The following is an 18,908-nucleotide window of genomic DNA, read 5'->3' as shown; positions in this document are numbered from 1 at the left end:
AGTTAATTGTCACTTAATACCGTTCAGTTAAGATTTACATAAGTTTATTTTGATGTCAGTATTGCGTGACATTGCGTTTTATTCTTAAAGACTATTAGACATTCTTCTAAATTACAATGGACAGTTATTTAATCCATAATATATTTATATTATTTACAAAAAGTTTTTCACAAAATTTGTTGCTTTGACGTGCAGACAAGAGCTTAATAGTGTGAACATTAAAAATGCATCAGTTTGACAGAATGTCATGTATAATATGTGTAGTCAATGCAAAAATAGCAGTTACTGATATAGCACCAGTAATAAAAGGACAATAATTGCAAATATAAAATGATGCTGTAAAAGCATGCATATGGGACGTGTAAATATAAGTAACAAAAACACAGTACCTGCTGACGGCTGGTCACACGAAACTTGATAATAATTACCTAAAAGATAGCAATATTGAATGACATTAAAATACTTACAGCCCCAGCAAGGTAGCGCAAATATTATTGTAAGTTTGCTTATCTGAAATATGTTTAACAGTTAAGACCGAATTTCAACATAATATACAAATTGTCTCACCTGACATTCCTGTTAACCAGTAAGAAATGATTATCTGCTTCCGAGGTATTTAAGCACAACCTTAATGATATAATAGAAAAAATAACCCTAAAAGGAGTTTGGATATATATTTAAAAGAAAACAGTTACCCCTTCTTGACCGGTAAGCTGTTCAAAAAATGCTTTATTACATGACATCAGAAAACTTTTTCTCTCATTTTTACCCTAACCCATCAAACCCGTGTTGAACTATAGACTGATCAACAGCATAAACTATGGATCGGCGACTTATATTACAAGAAAATGTAGGTGTCATGTTATATCAAGTTGATGCAAACAGTTGGCGATACACATTTACTGCTAGCTGATATATGAAGTTTATATCTTATTGCACCTGTTTTTAATGTCAGTGAATACTATACACTAACTGAAAGGCTTTAATATTACGTAAATACATGGCAACTTTGATCGGCAACCATTCATTGAGTGTTTTGTTTCATGACAACAGGAATTTGTTTTCACGGTTATTATTTTGTCTTTTTACATATAGGCCAAGTAGGCATGTGTTTAATAAAGACCTGTAATAACAGTAAAAAATATAAGAAATCATGTTATATAATAGTTAACTCCGAACAAATTTCTTACTTCTAGCTATCTTTAGATCAAACAAAGTCACATACTTACAGACATTACTTTATATATTGTCTGATTGGTGTAATACAAATCATATGAGCATTAACTCTAGCAAAAGCAATATCATGCACTTCCGTCCTCCGTCTGTACAACGTACTGATAGGTTGTTTTCTTGTGGGAATAGTCCGTTAAATATTGTTAAAAAGTATACTTATCTCGGAATAGTTCTTGACGAGCATCTTGATTATAATGTATCTGCAAAAGCAGTAGCCCAGAGTGCTAGTCGGGCACTAGGATTATTGATAGCTAAATGCAAATTGATAGGTAGCGTGCCCTATGATGTATTTACAAAGTTGTCTGATACTCTTGTATGGCCTGTAATAAGTTATGGGGCTTCTATTTGGGGTTGCAGTTCATTTTCCTGTATCAATGCGGTACAAAACCGTTCAATGAGATTCTTTCTAGGTGTTGGAAAATACACACCTAATACCACATTTATGGGGGAAATGGCCTGGAAACCGCCTCAGGTTTTGCAGTGGAAAAGTATCTGTAATTTTTGGGCTCGTCTATGTAATACTTCTTCTTCTCGATTAAACAAAAGAATAGCACTGTGGGCTTATGAAAAGTCAAATAGATCTTGTAAAAACTGGTATTTCATTGTGCAGAAACAATTGTGTAATTTAGATTTAGCAAATTTTGCTGATATAAAAGATCCTGTATCAAAACATACAATTATAAACAGTGCTGTTAGTAAATTGATGGAAATTTGTGTAACAGAATGGAAAATGGCAATAAATAGGCCAGATAGCTCTAACGGTAGAGGTCTAAATAAGTTAAGAACGTATTGTACATTTAAAACAGAATTTGCTACAGAGCACTATTGTAAGTTAATTCTTCCCCCCAGTCACAGGTCAGCCTTAAGTAAGTTCCGTTGTGGCGTAGCCCCATTACGGATAGAGACGGGGAGGTATGAGAACCTTGCAGTTGAACAGCGTAAATGTCCGTTTTGTAATAACAAAGAAACAGAAAGCCATGTACTATTAAATTGTAGTTTGTATGATGATATACGTTTCCAGCTGACGCAAAAAGCAACAGAAGTTCAACCAGATTTTTTAACATTTTCTGATAGGGATAAGTTGAAATTTTTCCTCAGTGATTCCAGGTTAATTAGATTAAGTGCCAAAACCTGTTATAATATTTTATATAGAAGAATGTTTTATCTTTGTAAATAATGTCAATACAACTTATTATTTTAACATGTATGATAATTTGTATATTACAAGAGGTTGCTGCCAATCCAGTCTCTTATTGTAATTCAGCTGTTAGTTTGTTATCGTCAATGCATTGTAAATAAGGTACCAGCAACTCACTTTCCGGTTTAGCTCGACCTTTCGAAGAGAAAGTATAGCTATTGCACTCGCCCTGGCATCAATGTTGCCGTTGGTTAAAGTCTATGGTAAAGTCAAATGTCCCGGTTACAATCGAGGCTGTTGACTTAAAACTTAAAGTGGCTGTTCATTGTCAAAGTCTTAGCCAGATGGACAAACCCCATAACTCTGATTTGTACTTTGGCAGAGTTAAATTTCCTTTAAACTTAGAATTTGTTTTGTTTTTGATATTTTTATCGCTGTTACCAAAGCTTCTGTATAATTTAAGTAATTAAGTTGTTGTTTACTATTCCATATATATATATATATATATATATATTTTTTTTTTTTTTTTTTTTTTTAAAGGCAGGTTTCTAGGTTACTATCAAGTATAGATTTTGAATTGGAACTTAGGTAGTTCTTTACTATCTAAGTCTTCATTTCAATAATTCTGTATGAATTTTGATAGAGGTATGCTCCTTTTTACTTGGATTGTATTGGTTAATGTTCTTAATATAATCTATTATAAATGTTATTATCAATTACTTTGAAGGTGAGACTTATAATAATTATTTAATGTCAAAGGTCAAAGTCTACACCAGGATAGACATCCCTTTCAATGGCTATGGTTCAGTTCAGAGTCAAGCACGGAGAGAAGTCGAGTATGCTGTCTTATCGGAAGTTGTATTGTGCTGCATTGCAATTTTAGGTCATACTTTTATTACTATTTTTTTTTTCTTTTTTTAAGAAGTGATTAGCAACAACATATTGGTTTTATCGTTATCGTAATTATATGTACATGTAAATGTTAGACATAGTGTTATAAAACAAAGTATCTTATAATTCTAATGTTTTGAATGACTGTGTACTGTTGTTTTTCATGTTCTGATTATTTTAAGTGCATGTATTGTTTGTACATAGATGAGACTATAATAAAGAATATATATACTTTATGTTGACAATGATTGCTTTTGATAATATCATGACAATGCATCTATTTTAAAACTTCGATTAAATATAGACTTTTAAGTAATACTTTACATTTCATACAATTAATTGCATAAAAGTCCGTAAAAAAGTCATTGAGGGTTCGTTTAATGTTATGTTAAGTAGTTGTTCTGTCGGTATTGAAACACTGTGCTTTAAAACTGCTGAAAAGTCCGTAGCCGTGACATAGTTTCATTAAACATTTTATTTTGTCTCAAAAGAACATATGGATTTAGGCGTTCCATTTTAGTTTTTTCTTTTTTTGGTATGACGCATTTACATTATGAAAATTTAAAAGACTCGTAGTCTTCGTTCACATAACGACTTTTGGGTGAGATCTAATACTCATTAAACAAAATCAATGCAACTCATATTCCAATGAAAACTGTAACAGGGATCAGCGATAATATTTTTAATTTTGTGTCTATTTGATGTCCAATATTTAAAGCAGCATACCTCCAGATTTGGCTAAAAAGTAATCTTTCTTTCAAATTGAAGTTTGGTCATATTATAAACATTAGAATATGAATTTTTGTTTCTAAAATATTTTAAAAGTTCCAAATCAAGAAAAAAATATGACCGCGTCGGGAATCGAACCCCGGACCGCCGCGGCATTATAGACATTTTCCCGTCGTCGTATCTAATAGCGCTATAGCTGAAGTAATGAATAATGACTTCAAAATATAGATATTTATAATCGAGACAGTTTACCTGGAGTAAAAGCGTGACAAACGCTTTACGATTTTCGTCGTAAAAAGTTGTAAAAACAGCAAATTCTCATGTGTTTCCGTAACATAAAGTTTGTCAGTATTTAAGTTTTGAAGCCTTCTTAAGAAATATAGCATTTATTTCAAGATATCTAAAAAAAATTTTTTGTTGTCGAACGATCTGGAGGCATGCCGCTTTAAATGACCAGGTAAATATTTTGGGCTATTAAATGTCAAAGGGTACAAAGTGCCGTTTTACGGCAAACGTTGTGTTATCTGTTTCGTAGATTTTACAAAATGTAGATATTTGTTCCTAAAGGGTCGTACCTAAAGATAGCTGACATGAAGCTATAAGCTTTCTGCAATATTGTTTTTCCTTTTTGCGAAGTCGAAATTTATTCATTAATGACTAAATCTTACTTAAAAAACACGTACTTGCAACAAATACTTGCAATAAATAAAAACTGAGATCTTCTGAGAATATTCTTATTTTACTTCAAAAAGTTCCTTTTCTGGAAATACGTCAGTAGGTAACATTGTAATATTGACTTAAACCTTTGTTTTGCAAATTCAAGCAGAAAATTGATTACGTTACTGAAACAGCATTTCGAAGTGATGAAAATGACATTGTTAACGTTTCTAATACGAAATGAAATAGGTTCCATGTGAAATTAGACTAAATATTGTACTAAATATTGTATGCAACATGGACATACGTTTCTACGTAGATATTTATACATCCTATTCACTTTTCGTAATAAACATTGTTCTATTAAAGTATTGCAAGCTGTTTCAAACGAAATGAACTTCTGTTTAATTGTTAAGTGATATAGTCGTAAAACATTTCGCACAAAATATATAATAATTAGGAAAATGAGGAGTAAAAATTGTATATAAAAACAGCAATGACATGGTGCTACATGATTCTATCAAATTTCCAATATCGTTGAAGTTGATCGGAAAAGTGTGATCAATCACAAAAATAACAACAGCAAGATACGATAATCTGAAAACTAACACATCATGAATTTGTTTGTTAGTTTTGGGTTTAACGCCGTTTTTCAACAGTATTTCAGTCACATGATATTGTGGTATAATGTTACGGCACACTGTACGATCGAGAAAACATAACACGGATTCTGAATTCTTATAGAGAAGTTGTTTATAATTTGTCAGTAAATTTATCTAGGATAGTGCTATGTGTCAATCACATAAAAGTGCACAAATCTAGAACAAAATAATACTACTGCCATGGCTGACAATATTGTAAAACGTTCATGTATCTCTAAAGAACAAACAGTTTTAGAAGTCACAATCTAATTTGTTAATTTGTCTCGAGGGCATTGTTTCAAATATTCTTTTTCTCGTTAATTAGATTCACGTGATATTGTTATGTTTCGTGTCAGAAATTGTATTAATTAGTAGCACTTGAAGTCTAAAGTATTATAACATGAAGACAAAAATAATATGCCTTGATGGAATTTTAACATAAAGAAAGTAGCTGATAATTGCAAGTAAACATATATATGATAATTATATCTGTAATCAAGTTGAATTTAGGATTGAAGTGTCTAAAGATATTGAAGTCGAAACAGAAAAAAAGGCATACATCTTCATAATATAATCCTTAAGACAATAGTCTGGGCGCAGAGTTGGCAAAAAGCAAAATTATATCAGACTGGGATTGATTGAAAACATAGAAAGCCTAATTTTAAAGCAATCTTTCTGGACGATATCGTATTCCACATATCAGGGACAGGTATGAAGTATTGAATAGTGTGTTTTGTGTCACATTTTAATTACGAATGACTTCAGCATATGTGGAAAGATAATGCATCTTTTATAAATAGTAATTTGTGATGATATGTATATTGTTTTCTCTTCCTTTTCTCAACAGTGTTTTCATGAGTATTTCGGGAGTTATGAAATCATTGTATTTAAGGGTATTTCGGGATTTGTACAATTTTAAAAACACAAATAGAAAGAAAATTAATATATATGTGTTATAAATGCCCAAACAATTGCTAAAGGGTTTCTTGTGTTAGAAGTATGGATGTTGTCAGTACCTATTTTTAATTACTAAATTAAAACACAACAACAAAAGAAACGTGAAGATATCGTAATGTTCATTTCATTTATCAGCAGCATTTGCATATACCTATGCTATTATAAATCAGCTGTTTCTTCAAATATCCAATTATCCCCGAGAGAGGAGGGATATAAATGTGGCGTTATCCCCCTGCAGTTCGTTCGTCCGTTCGTCTCCTTTCGTGCATCCATGCGTCCGTCCAAAATTAAACATGTATTATAGCTAGAAACAAACTTCTCCTAATTATTAATTAGGATATGATCTTTGCTCACACATAGTATTATCCACATTAAAAGTAGGGTTGTACTCCTTTAATTTGGTAAAAAAAAACATAGGGATTTTAACTGTAGCTAAGCAATCTATTGATGGATCTTCATGAAACTTTAAAAATGTATACAAATATAAATCACTGTAGTGCAGCTCTTCATATGCTTTTTTGTCAGGAAATCGAAACTAAGTTCGAGTTATTGCCTTATTTCATATTGCCCTATGTTTATATATTTAAAAACAAATCACACCGTACTCAAATAAGTTAGTGTACCAACAAACCATGGCACAGTTCTATTGTACACAACTTGTGTATATCTTAAACTTAAATATCTTTCAAAACATAGTTCTGTCATGCACAAAACAACCTGTTCAGCGGGGGATATAAATTCACTGAATTTGCTTGTATATTTTGTAAGCTCTTTCGTTAAAGATGTTTGATTTACAATGTACATTGGGTCATTTCTGACGTCATTTACTTTCATGTTAATCCTTGTTGCTTAATAGTGCTTACTTTCTCAATATTTGATCCGTATTGTTACATAGATGAGGTACCATAAATTTTACTTTTATAAGCATTGTCAAGAGAAGACTTTGTTTTGCAAATGAATACGTAAATATTGGAGATTGTATGGCAGAGGTCTGTTTCGATGGGGATAGAAAGTCCGATATTTCCATTAACTTAAACGTGGTCCTTTTGATTTTGACATGTTGTGATAACATACATTTTATAGAGGATATCACATGAGTGTCATATTGAACTAATTAACAGAGTTAAATAAAACAATAAAACATGAGGCTCTGTCGAGCATTCTATCAATTTTGTTTAACGAGTTTAATAATATCAATGTGGAAAGATACAAATGTATTACTTTTCTTATCACATGTTAGCTTTCCTTGCTGAAACATCAAAGCTTCTTCATTCTTTACCTTTCACAGACCAAGTCAATTCGTCCCAAGTCTCTAATAATTTTATTAATAAAAAGGACATCAACGACGCTAGTGTTATACCAAAATTATGTAGACTTTATTTCACTCCCACGACGTGGGTAAACTTGATAAAAAAAAGTATTTCGTAGCTCATTGATATTTCAAACTGTACATCCATAAACAAAGACTCACAATAAATGTTTAGCAAGTTCAGACTTTGTTCGTACTGACATCTAGGAACTTGAGGCTTGCGGGCGCTGTCAGATGTTTCGGTAGCACAGAAGACAACCAGTCAAAAATGTTCAGAGGTAAATGAAATATGCAATTTTTCTTATTCCCCAAAGTACCATACATTTGAGAATTGATGGTCAAAATACGCTTTAAAACATGCTTAAATTGTAACAAAACAGTTCGTTTTAAACTGCTAACCGTTGACAAGGGTAGAAGACATGAGGGAGTGGGTCGAGGCTCCAAGTAGTTGAGCATTAAGCACTGGCTTAAGCGGAATTCTGTTATCAAAAACATTAAATTGACTTTATAAACCCAAAGGATCAGATAGTATAACAATACCAAGTGTTTTATATTGCTCTTAAGAAGTGATGTTTGTTTTGATAAATATCCTTTCGAAACAATGGGAGACTGTAGCCGATTCTGTCCGACTAAGTCTCTTCACGAGAGGTAATTAAATATTCACCGACCTCACGCTACATCCCCCACCACCCCTTCTGGACAGCCTATTCGTCACAAAATAATTAAAGGTTTATTCATGAGTAGTGTATGAAGAATACTTGTTGAAAAGTTACTGAGAAATATATGTTAAACCTGTCAACAATATTTCAAATAGTAAGTAGTACCATTTATAGATACAGCACCGGTATTGATAGGGCTATGAAAATAGAACTAGAAAATATAAAAAGACTGAGTAAGTCTGTGGCGAAAAATTGTCTTCAATTTGACTTGACTTCACACGCTACACATATGACAACACTATTTTAATGATCATAATTAATTTTGACGTTGATAAGCAAAAGCACAAGAATGTAATTAGGTCTCATTAAAGTTAGTTACAGACAAAGAAGTCCACAAGGAAATGCTTAGTGGCAGTGTTGCGTGTTATCCGGTAGAGCGCAAAGGTTTTGTTCAAAATTAAAATGGTTTCAAGATGTTTCATCATGTTAGGATACTTATACAACGCTCACAACAATGACTTGATTATTTATTGAAGGATAACTAACTTATCTTCTAACGCACATCTTTTTTAAATGAAGTCATTACAGGGTCTACATTAAATATAATTTATCTAAACAAACTTGAATCTGAGCAATGTATATTCTTTTAAGTGGGATATCCATAACGATGCCAGTTTAATGTATGAACTTGAAGATATCAATAATTTTCAAAAAGAAAACAATTAATAGAAAAAAACTGCGTTAATAACGCTCATCATATAGTAAACACTACCCTTGTATTTTCTAATGAAATGCAGCGTTATATGCACTGAAATCATACATGAAAGCACGTTATAACTGAAAACAAGAGGGCCATGAAGGCCCTGTATCGCTCACCTGACCTAGGAATCATCAAGATTAACATTCTGACCAAATGTCATTAAGATATGGTCATAAATGTGGCCTGTACAGTGTAAACTAGCTTTTTCTTTGATCTGATCTGGTGACCTAGTTTTTGACCTTACATGACCCAGATTCAAACTGGACCTTGAGATCATCAAGATTACAATTCTGACCAAGTTTCATGAAGATACAGTCATAAATGTGGCCTCTACAGTGTTAACAAGCTTTTCCTTTGATTTGACCTGGTGACCTAGTTTTTGACCCCAGATTACCCAATATCAAACTCGTCCAAGATTTTATTGAGGTTAACATTCTGACCAAGTTTCATGAAGATTGGGCCAAAATTGTGACCTCTAGAGTGTTAACAAACTTTTCCTTTGATTTGACCTGGTGACCTAGTTTTTGATCCCAGATGATCCAATATCAAACTAGTCCAAGATTTTATTGAAGGTAACATTCTGACCAAGTTTCATTAAGATTGGGCTAAAATTGTGACCTCTACAGTGTTAACAGTCAAATTGTGGACGAAGACGGACGACGGACGGACGACGGACGACGGATACAGGGCGATCACAAAAGCTCACATTGAGCACAAAGTGCTCAGGTGAGCTAAAAATATATAGGCGTGCTTAGCATACATATGAAGCCATACCTCATTGAGAAACAAACTTTTTTATTTCATATTAATAGCTTATCAAATTTTACTTTTGATTTATACGTATGTGTGCTTTACAAAATACATAATAGAGCTATTACCAATTAATATGTCCCTATCTTCCCATGTTTTATATACAGAATACAAAGGTCTGTACTAATCATTCTCGCATACCAGAGGTCTACCGTGGTTCCCCGGATGAACCTCTGGCACATTTCGCCGATATTTGTGGTTTGCTTACATTACAGGTAAAACATTTCAGCCAATCAGCGTCGTTTCGCGACAAAATGTAGCGAACCAATCAAAATCGTCCGTGAAAAGCGTGATCGCGTCCTTTCATATTGATGCCAAATAACGAGGAATATTTTTATATTTCTTCAGGTAAATTTCTAAACATCGAATAACTGAAATAAATCTTTATTAATCGCAATCATGGAATATCGTCTTTATCGCTCGTTAGCAACTACATTTATAACATATTGTTTGAAATTTCAATTCGGCGTGCCAAATAGTGGCGAACATTGATTGGCTGAAACTTCTCCCGGTAGTAATTACGAGTGCGCATGCTCACCAAATAAACGACAGAAATAAATCAGAGGTTCGTCTCGGGATTTTGACGAACATCTGATGGATGAGAATGGTACTAATAAGATAGTGATTTCTTTTCTATACGACTTCAATACACAATGGGGCCTCCTTGACTGGGTGGTTTAGGTAACTTGCTCAATGCAGTATTTACACCATGCCGAAAATTTATTACTGTATTGTTATTTGTTTTTTGTTGTTTTTTTGTAAGTTTCGTTGTATTGATCGCTAAGCTTTGATACTTGCTAGCTTTTCTGTGTATTATGTAATCTATATGTACTATGTAATATATCTACTTGTCGATTTATGCTTAAAGGATTATATCTGAATTAAGTCATGAGCTGACGTAAAATCATATGATAACCTGAAACATAATCTGAAAGAATTGATATTAACGAGTCTGTGTCCCCATATTATAAAAAAGCCCGTTATTTCCTAAAGAGATATAGGATGTGATTGTCCTTCTTTAAATATACTTAAATCAGCTATCCAGCATTTTTTCAGTCAGTGTAACGCGACAGAGATATTTAATGTGAATAGTTGTATTTACTTATATCAACTTCTTTGTATTTAAAAAATCAATATAGTATGACCAGACGTTTTACCCTTTAATCAGTTCAAAACTGCAATGTCTTATGTAACAATATCTTATTTTATGGTTAGTCCCAAGGAGCTGATATTTAGTGTGAATCTTTGTGTTTACTCTATGTATATCTCTACAAACGTGTTTAATGCTAAATAAGTACGACTAGAGTTACTGCCTTTTATTTAATCAAACTCAATATTTTGTCCTCCTGCAGGAATATCTTTGCTACGAGTTGAAATTTGGTGGGGCTGTTTGTATATACTAATTACTTGCTTCCCTGTAAAGGTTGTTTATATCATGTTTATGTTATCACAATTACTTTCCCTGATTTGTTTACAATAAGTACTTATGCTGATATAATTGTCATAAAAGCTTAAATTGATATCACTTTTAAGTGTTTGTATTTCCTAGGAGACTATTTCAACAGATCTAGCATTTACACCAGGGTTATTTCTTTCACTTGATAAAAGCTGCAATTCAATTCTTGTCCCAATAGTGCCAAATCTAGTTGATGTTTATTAGAATGGTTTTATATACTCGCAAATAGATCGCATCAAATGTCTTGTCTTACATATTATAATGTAAGTCACAGCCCATAAAAAGGCAGTATTGTACCTTCAAGACTGTATACATTATTCTGATAATTCAATTCAAGATCAGGATATAATTATTCATTTTTGTAATAAGAAAGGGGCTATTTAGCTGCATTCTGGGTCAATGAGATAAACAATCAACATAAATTGAACTGGCAATACAGTAATGATCAATTTGATTGGTTTTTGCATTGAAGCTTGTTTCGTTTTTAACACCTAAACATTTTCAAGAACGTTATCAGCCGGGAATGGTGACTTTGTTGTGAGGTTAGGTGCGCAAAACAAACCGGTTTAAAGCTCCAAAGTAACGGTTCAATCTCCTAAGTGATGTTCCGTGATGTGATGCATTTACTGTGTTAAGTTTTTGTTTGTCAGTATCCTTTACTTTGTCTATGTATTTTAAGTATATTTCAAACAGATACGCATCTATACATATACTGCTATGGGTTTGCAGTTTGAGTAGGACGCGTTCTTGCAAAATGTCCTTTCCAGTTGTATATTTATCAAAGTGTGTTTTTGGATTTGAAATCGGAAAAAAATACATGGAACCTATACATGGAACCTATCCATGGAACCTATCCATGGAACCTATACATGGAACCTATACATGGAACCTATCTATGGAACCTATACATGGAACCTATCCATGGAACCTATCGGTTGGGCATAGATAAGATGTTTCATATGTTTTTACGACATCTTAGTAGATTTTATGCAGATAATTATGCAACGAGTTACACTTTTAGATGCTGATATATGTACCTTTAATAACGGTGCAAATTTATATTATTATGTAAATTGAGTGATGATTTCCAGACACCTTCTAATAAAATATTATGTGATCATCTGTACTGCTTTAAAACTCATTCAATCTAAGACTTGCCATCGGATGAGTTTCTCTGAATTTAATCACAGCAGATTATAGCTTGAAATGATATATGTAATGGCTGATTTACGATGTACATTTGTAATTACATACGCCGTAAGGCAATATTATTCCTTGTAGGACAATATCTTACGGCCTAAAGGTACTCGACATGTGGCACGGCTGTCGCAAAATATATGATATGTTGTGATACCTAAAATGATCTACTTGCTTTGATCGGTATGATCTGTTATTACTTTTAATACATGTCTAAAGTTTATTCGGCAAATCGGCATATATCTTGCCTTTGGCCAATGTAACAATTATATGAAGTCTATTTAGCCTTATCTGTCAATTTCTTTCCCTAGTTCAGTCGAAATATATTCAAAAATACCTATCCTTATATGATATGTGTATATAATAGTAAAATTGTATGTAGTATTTTATTTACTTAAGAAATAATATATAGCAGAAATATGTTTTAACATATCAAAACCTAATTTCACGAGGGCGTAGCCCGAGTCAATTATACACGCGGCGTATAACCGCTTCGTGTTGTTGAGATTTGTTAAAACTTGATTCTGCTAAATATTATTTCTACTCTAATATGAATTTTATGTAAACAAGTTAATAAAAGAGAGAAGCACTATTACGTGGCGCATATATGGCGCCAAATACAGTTTATGGACATTATGCCATCGCGTAACTGTGTTCAAACAGCGTTAAAATACGGGAAGTAACACATCCCGCAGAATAACTTAAGAGTGCTTAGACGTCTAATGAGCTATTTTACGCTCCCAATAACCGATAGAGTCTGTATAGAATTAAATATAACACCATTCTGTTATATCATATAAGACAAGAGATAAAAAATTGTAGCAGTCTTTCAAAGCGCCTGTATGGCACCCACTAATACATCGGCGTGATGTCAGAATTCTGTGTATTAACAGAAATGAGCATGGATTTTTCATATTAGAATTATGCATCAGTTTCTATAAAATGTTTGTTTTGATGATGCAAGGGCTTTTTAATTAGCTTTGGGTTTCCTTTCATTCTGTTTCAGTACTGGTTTGACTTAAAATATAAAAACATTCTTGTAGTCAGTATTTGTTCAATACATAGAACCTTACGAAAATTGCAAGCAATTTCTAGTTCAAATTAGGTACATTTGTATAACTACGTTGCAGACAAAATAAATTTCTGGAAAATCTAGATGATGTAAGCTGAGAGAAGCTACTATTTCAAGTTTAAATATGAAAAAAAACATCTTATATTCTGGTTATATCTTCATATTTAACGCTACTGTTAATTTTTGCTGATGGCAAGTGATTCTGCCTTTGTGACCAGTGCAGACTAAGATCGGTTGCACATGATATATGGCAAACAATTTCTTTACTATCGTGTAGAAAAAATGATTTTCGATATCGCGAAACATGTTTTCATACATGTTGTGGAATTACTGCTCATCTATTTGGTAGTGAGTGAAACTTATCTATCTTAAGCACTTTTAGACACTGCTCATTATCTTGATATGAAATGAATTTCTAATTTCTGCGTATCTCAGCATGAAATCAGTGTCCTTATAAAGGATGATGAACGATGTAATTATATATAAACGCCATAAGGCATTAATATTTATGTAAAAATTGTTGTGGGGTTTAATATCACACCAACACCATTATTTGTCATATGACGACTTTCCAGCTTTTCATTGTGGAGGAAGAACACTGCCCTCTCTCTCTCTCTCTCTCTTTCTCCCCCCCCCCCCCCCCCCCCCCCCCCCCCCCCCCCCCACACACACACACTGAGCATTATTTAGTCATGGGTTGGAATCTTGCAGACCACCATCCTTCCAAAGAAATTATCAAAACGTCTCAGTGTTTGTTTTATAATTAATTAAAAAATTCATCAAATTCAACTGTTTCTCGCTCATTTTGCAAGAGAAGAAAACAAAGTATAAATATGATGTTTTAATACCTGATGAAAAGCATACAAAGGTATGTAATATTTCCTTGATTTTTTGGGATTTTTTTTATATTCTTCAACAGTAAGTAACATATTATAGAATTGACGACAGAATATCATATCAATAATAATGGACCAATTGTATCTCGGATTATCTGATAAAATGTTAGTATACCTCAATACTTTAATAAAGAAACAAACAGTATTTAATTTAACATGCTATATGCCATAGAGAAACTATTTGTTTTGTATAGTTTACTAAATAGTCTGTTTTTTTTATAAAGCTATGCATCGACCTTATGATGTAAGTTTTGTTTGTTCGTTTTTTGGTGAGTTTGAAGTTTCAGATACATCATTCATGTCAAATAGCGACTTTCCAACTTTAATTGTGGTGCTTACTCCGTACATTTCTTCAGGCACTTGTGAGCATCTATATTAAACCACTTGCCGTCTGACTTTTGTTTCCTCACAATTCGAAAAGAATTTCACATTCCAAGCAGGATGACTTTGAGCCAAAATAGGTTAAATGCAAGTCGTTGAAGTCAGAACATTAACAGATTGGTACTTTTTGACTAGTAGACACTGCTGAAAAACTTAAGATTGCTTAATACTTTGTAACGAATATTGTTAACACTATCTTGCGCACAAATTTATTGTTCATTTTCTTGAGACAAAAACTTGAGCCTGACAAACGAACATCACAAATAAATTTTAGTTTTGATGAACAAAATCTCAAATAGTATATATGTAAGGAGAATGTATTTATTCCATTATATAACTTAAGAACCAATAGGCATAATTCACTTTGTTGAGTGACTGCATACCGTCAGAGGAGCGTTAGTATTTGTATCTCAAACAAATCTCTAAAACCCTTTGAATCAATTTTATATTTATGATATAAAACTGTTGGTGAATTGGAAAGTATGTCGTTGAATATTTAGAAAGACTGTATTCATCTCTGCTTGTGTTTGATGCAAAGAAACTATTTTTAAATTACAAGAAAGTCAATGCTGATACTAAATGAAGCGTATTCTCTTGTATTGATGCGTTATTTTATGTACTCAGTATGATGAAAAGGGCGACAGCTGCTAGTATGTGACGATCGAACATCTGGTAACAACGACTCGTTGCTTTGCAATATAATGTACATATATGATACTGTATTGAGGTTTGTTTATGAATAGGCCATCGAAGTCCTTTGTTTCGCTGTCTTTTAAATGAACAAGGACGGTGTTTTAATTATACAAGAAGTTGGGAACGACTGTTAATGACATAATGTTTAAGAAATAGAATACGCATTACATAGTTTACCAGCAAAGAATAATGATTTTAGTGTAAATGAAATAGTATATATTAAATAGAGAAATGACTATAATCCGAGCTTTGTTACAGTACATGGAGGATTATATAAAAATTAAATAATCAGCAGTTTACATTCTAACATATATATATAAACTAAACCAGCAAAATCCACAATGGCACTAACTGATTTTTACACTAAAGTACATTATTAAATGGAGAGGAGTGATTCATTATTTTCGTTATGTGTGAACTGGCTGCGCAGTCGTATCTCAAAGAAAGAAGAAGAAGAGGAAGATACAGAATGTATGTAATAACGTATCATGATTTTTCAAGAAAATAAATAACATATTAGATAATATATTTCTCATGTTCTTTTATCGGACGTGTCTGACATTGACCAGTGTTGCCTTATCTAGAGTTTCGGTACAGTATCATAAATCAAAATCTTACAGGTAAAACAATCTGCTTTCTGTCCTTTCAACTTACTAAAATCTGTGAAAAGATCCTTTAGAAGCACAGAACGCAACAAAGCAGAATAATGGAAGACTCCGTTTGAATGAGTCTGTTCATGAGAGGAACTGAAAACACCCCTCACGCCCCCAGCATTCACAATAACAGGCTTTATGTCAAGTTTAATTCATTCCGTACGGATCCGTTCAGAGTATATAAAGGATAAAGATACATTAAGTCTTTCTTTTATGCATATGAAGAAGTTACTGCTTACCTTTATTGCTGTAAATGATAAAGACAATCATGATATATAATACAAATACCTAACATATTTTAAAATATTCTCAGTTTCAGCCGCTCTTTTGTACGCTTACTGTGTAGGGCATTTTGTTAAGTATTGATTAAAGGGCTAAAGGGCGGATCACTTAAACATAAAACTGAAGCACAACATGATACTATATAAGTGACATCGATATATATAATAAGGTTCAGTCAGTAACAGGCAGTAGACCCAGCTATGAGAAAATATTTTTATATTAAATGAGTGAAAGTTGTAAAACGAGTATGAATGTGTAACAGCGGATTTGGGTCTATATAATGATAAACGGAATTCTTATTGAAATCTTTAGCCATGACACTTACAAGGTCTGATTCGCACGCAACTTGGGTGTTAACAAGAATTAGTAAATAAAATGACTATAAATAATATATCACTTGCAAAGGTCACTTGTTGTATGCGATACATTAGTAAAATGTATATTTATTAATATTGTGTGTAATAATTATGTAAACTGAGTGTTTATAATACAAAATTTACGCCTTTAAAATTTATAGATTTAGGTTTTAAGTTCTTTTTATGGAGATATTTTTTACTGCGAAATGATAAATCTTACACTGTAATAACTGGATTTCTGTTGAAGTATAACTGCAGATTATTAAGTAAAAAATAAAAATTCTATAACGTATTTTCGTCATGTAATTTATATTTTCTTTTTTCAGCAGACAATACACTTTCAAATGATACCAAAATTATAAGAGCTTACCATGCATCAACATTTGATATATTTTAATAGCACTGTTCTATACTGTAGAAATTGCTTATTTATGGATTGGATACCTTAAGATGATTAATTTGTCTGCAGTTTTTAAGAGAGTGATAACTTATTTTAATGTGCAAGCAGTGTGGATGGCAGTAAAAGTGTTTGAGATATCTAATGTAAATATATATTTTTTCAAGAATGTTCTAAAAATGAGGTTGGTTGGAAACTTCGAAATAAGTACACATTGATTTATTCATAGTAAAGTTCATCAATGAATCAAACTGCATATTACCAAAAACAAGACGTCATTGGACTATATCTTTACTAACCGTTGGATTAAATTCTGTCTCTTTGCATGCGTTTGAGATATAACCTTAATTGATAAAGAAAGAAAACTTAGCGAAAAAAGGCCATTCACTTCTGAGTCCTTCAAATAACCAAATATATGAGTTTGTAACCCTGTATTATGATAAAATTTTGATAAACTTAAGATCTTTATGATGACTTCTGTATTTGTTTTTCCAGAGTTACTACGCCATGGTGCTACAATGCAATGCGCATATTGATAAAAGTTAATACATGAAATATTTGTTTGTTTGTTTGTTTGTTTTGGGTTTAACGCCATTTTTCAACAGTATTTCAGTCATGTAACGGCGGACAGTTAACCTAACCAGTTTTCCTGGATTCTGTACCAGTACAAACCTGTTCTCCGCAAGTAACTGCCAACTTCCCCACATGAATCAGAGGTGGAGGACTAATGATGTCAGACACAATGTCGTTTATCAAATAGTCACGGAGAACATACGCCCCGCCCGAGGATCGAACTCACGACCCCGCGATCCGTAGACCAACGCTCTTACCTACTGAGCTAAGCGGGCGGGCTAAGAAATATTTATCTAAGCTGTAAAAATCATATAACATTAACAAACAGCTGTATTATGATGACTAATCTTTGCATCACAGAAGCAGATGTTTCACAAAACGTTTTAAAATATCGATTATAGAATAAAGTATCATTAGCTAAGTAACAATGCAAGACTGAACGAAAAGGGCTACCTTAGGGAAGAGTGCAAGAACACATCACAGTTGAATTGTATCATACACTTACTAAATATATGGCTTGCCTGTCTGTTGTTAAAACAATTGCCCAAGGCTCGAAACCGTTCAATAAGTGTTTTATAAGTTATAACATGGCATGTTATCAAAATAAATTTTCATTGTTTTATTTTTTTTCTTCGCCCAGTTAACAAGTATCGAATATAGTCCCGGCAATACAAGTATATATATGAGTCATGTAACAATGTGTTGGCAAAAGACTTGACTAAATTGTTAGTACTGTTCTGTAGCTTATGTTTTGATAATTGAAAATATAGAAATTGAAAATTTTGTTGTGAGTAGCAGCGACTGCAAAGCCCATTGGATTGTTTAGTGGTCTGTGCTGGTCAATACGGGTACAGTCATAATAAAAAGATACTAGATAATTTACCGATGAAATGATAATTGCTATCAAAACAAAGAAAGGGCATGCCCTCTTCACTCGCAGGCTGTTCAGATAGCGGTCTTATACTGTTGCGATAAAACAGTTAATTAATTAATTAATATGAATTCATGCGATTGATTACTAAGTCTTCTGTTACCAATAAATATATCATAATTGTACTTGAAAGAGATGATCTTCTACATCTAAGGTAAATATCTAAAGATGAAATATTTTAGTGAAGGTGAACATTAGAAAGCTTTAATAGAAGATAAATAGCACATTCAAGGCTGT

The 18,908-nt window shown here is 32.6% G+C and overlaps 1 protein-coding gene across 3 annotated transcripts in view; it reads left to right on the top strand.

Annotated features, from left to right (window-relative positions):
- The window catches only part of LOC123564768 (uncharacterized), a 66,584-nt gene that overhangs the window by 38,351 nt on the left and 9,325 nt on the right, over positions 1-18,908 (top strand). The window contains exon 1 of one of the 3 annotated variants that reach the window (XM_045358574.2): positions 15,502-15,950. The exons of the other annotated variants lie outside the window; for them this stretch is intronic. Coding sequence (XP_045214509.1) covers positions 15,860-15,950 — 91 coding nt within the window. The 5' untranslated portion in view covers positions 15,502-15,859. Of the gene's footprint in view, positions 1-15,501; positions 15,951-18,908 lie in introns of those variants that run through there. 3 annotated transcript variants of the gene reach the window in all.

This window comes from Mercenaria mercenaria, chromosome 2, assembly GCF_021730395.1.
Source record: "Mercenaria mercenaria strain notata chromosome 2, MADL_Memer_1, whole genome shotgun sequence".
In the NCBI taxonomy this organism is placed as follows: domain Eukaryota; kingdom Metazoa; phylum Mollusca; class Bivalvia; order Venerida; family Veneridae; genus Mercenaria; species Mercenaria mercenaria.
Note: the sequence above shows the minus strand (reverse complement) of the source record. Positions and strands in the feature narration are given on the sequence as shown.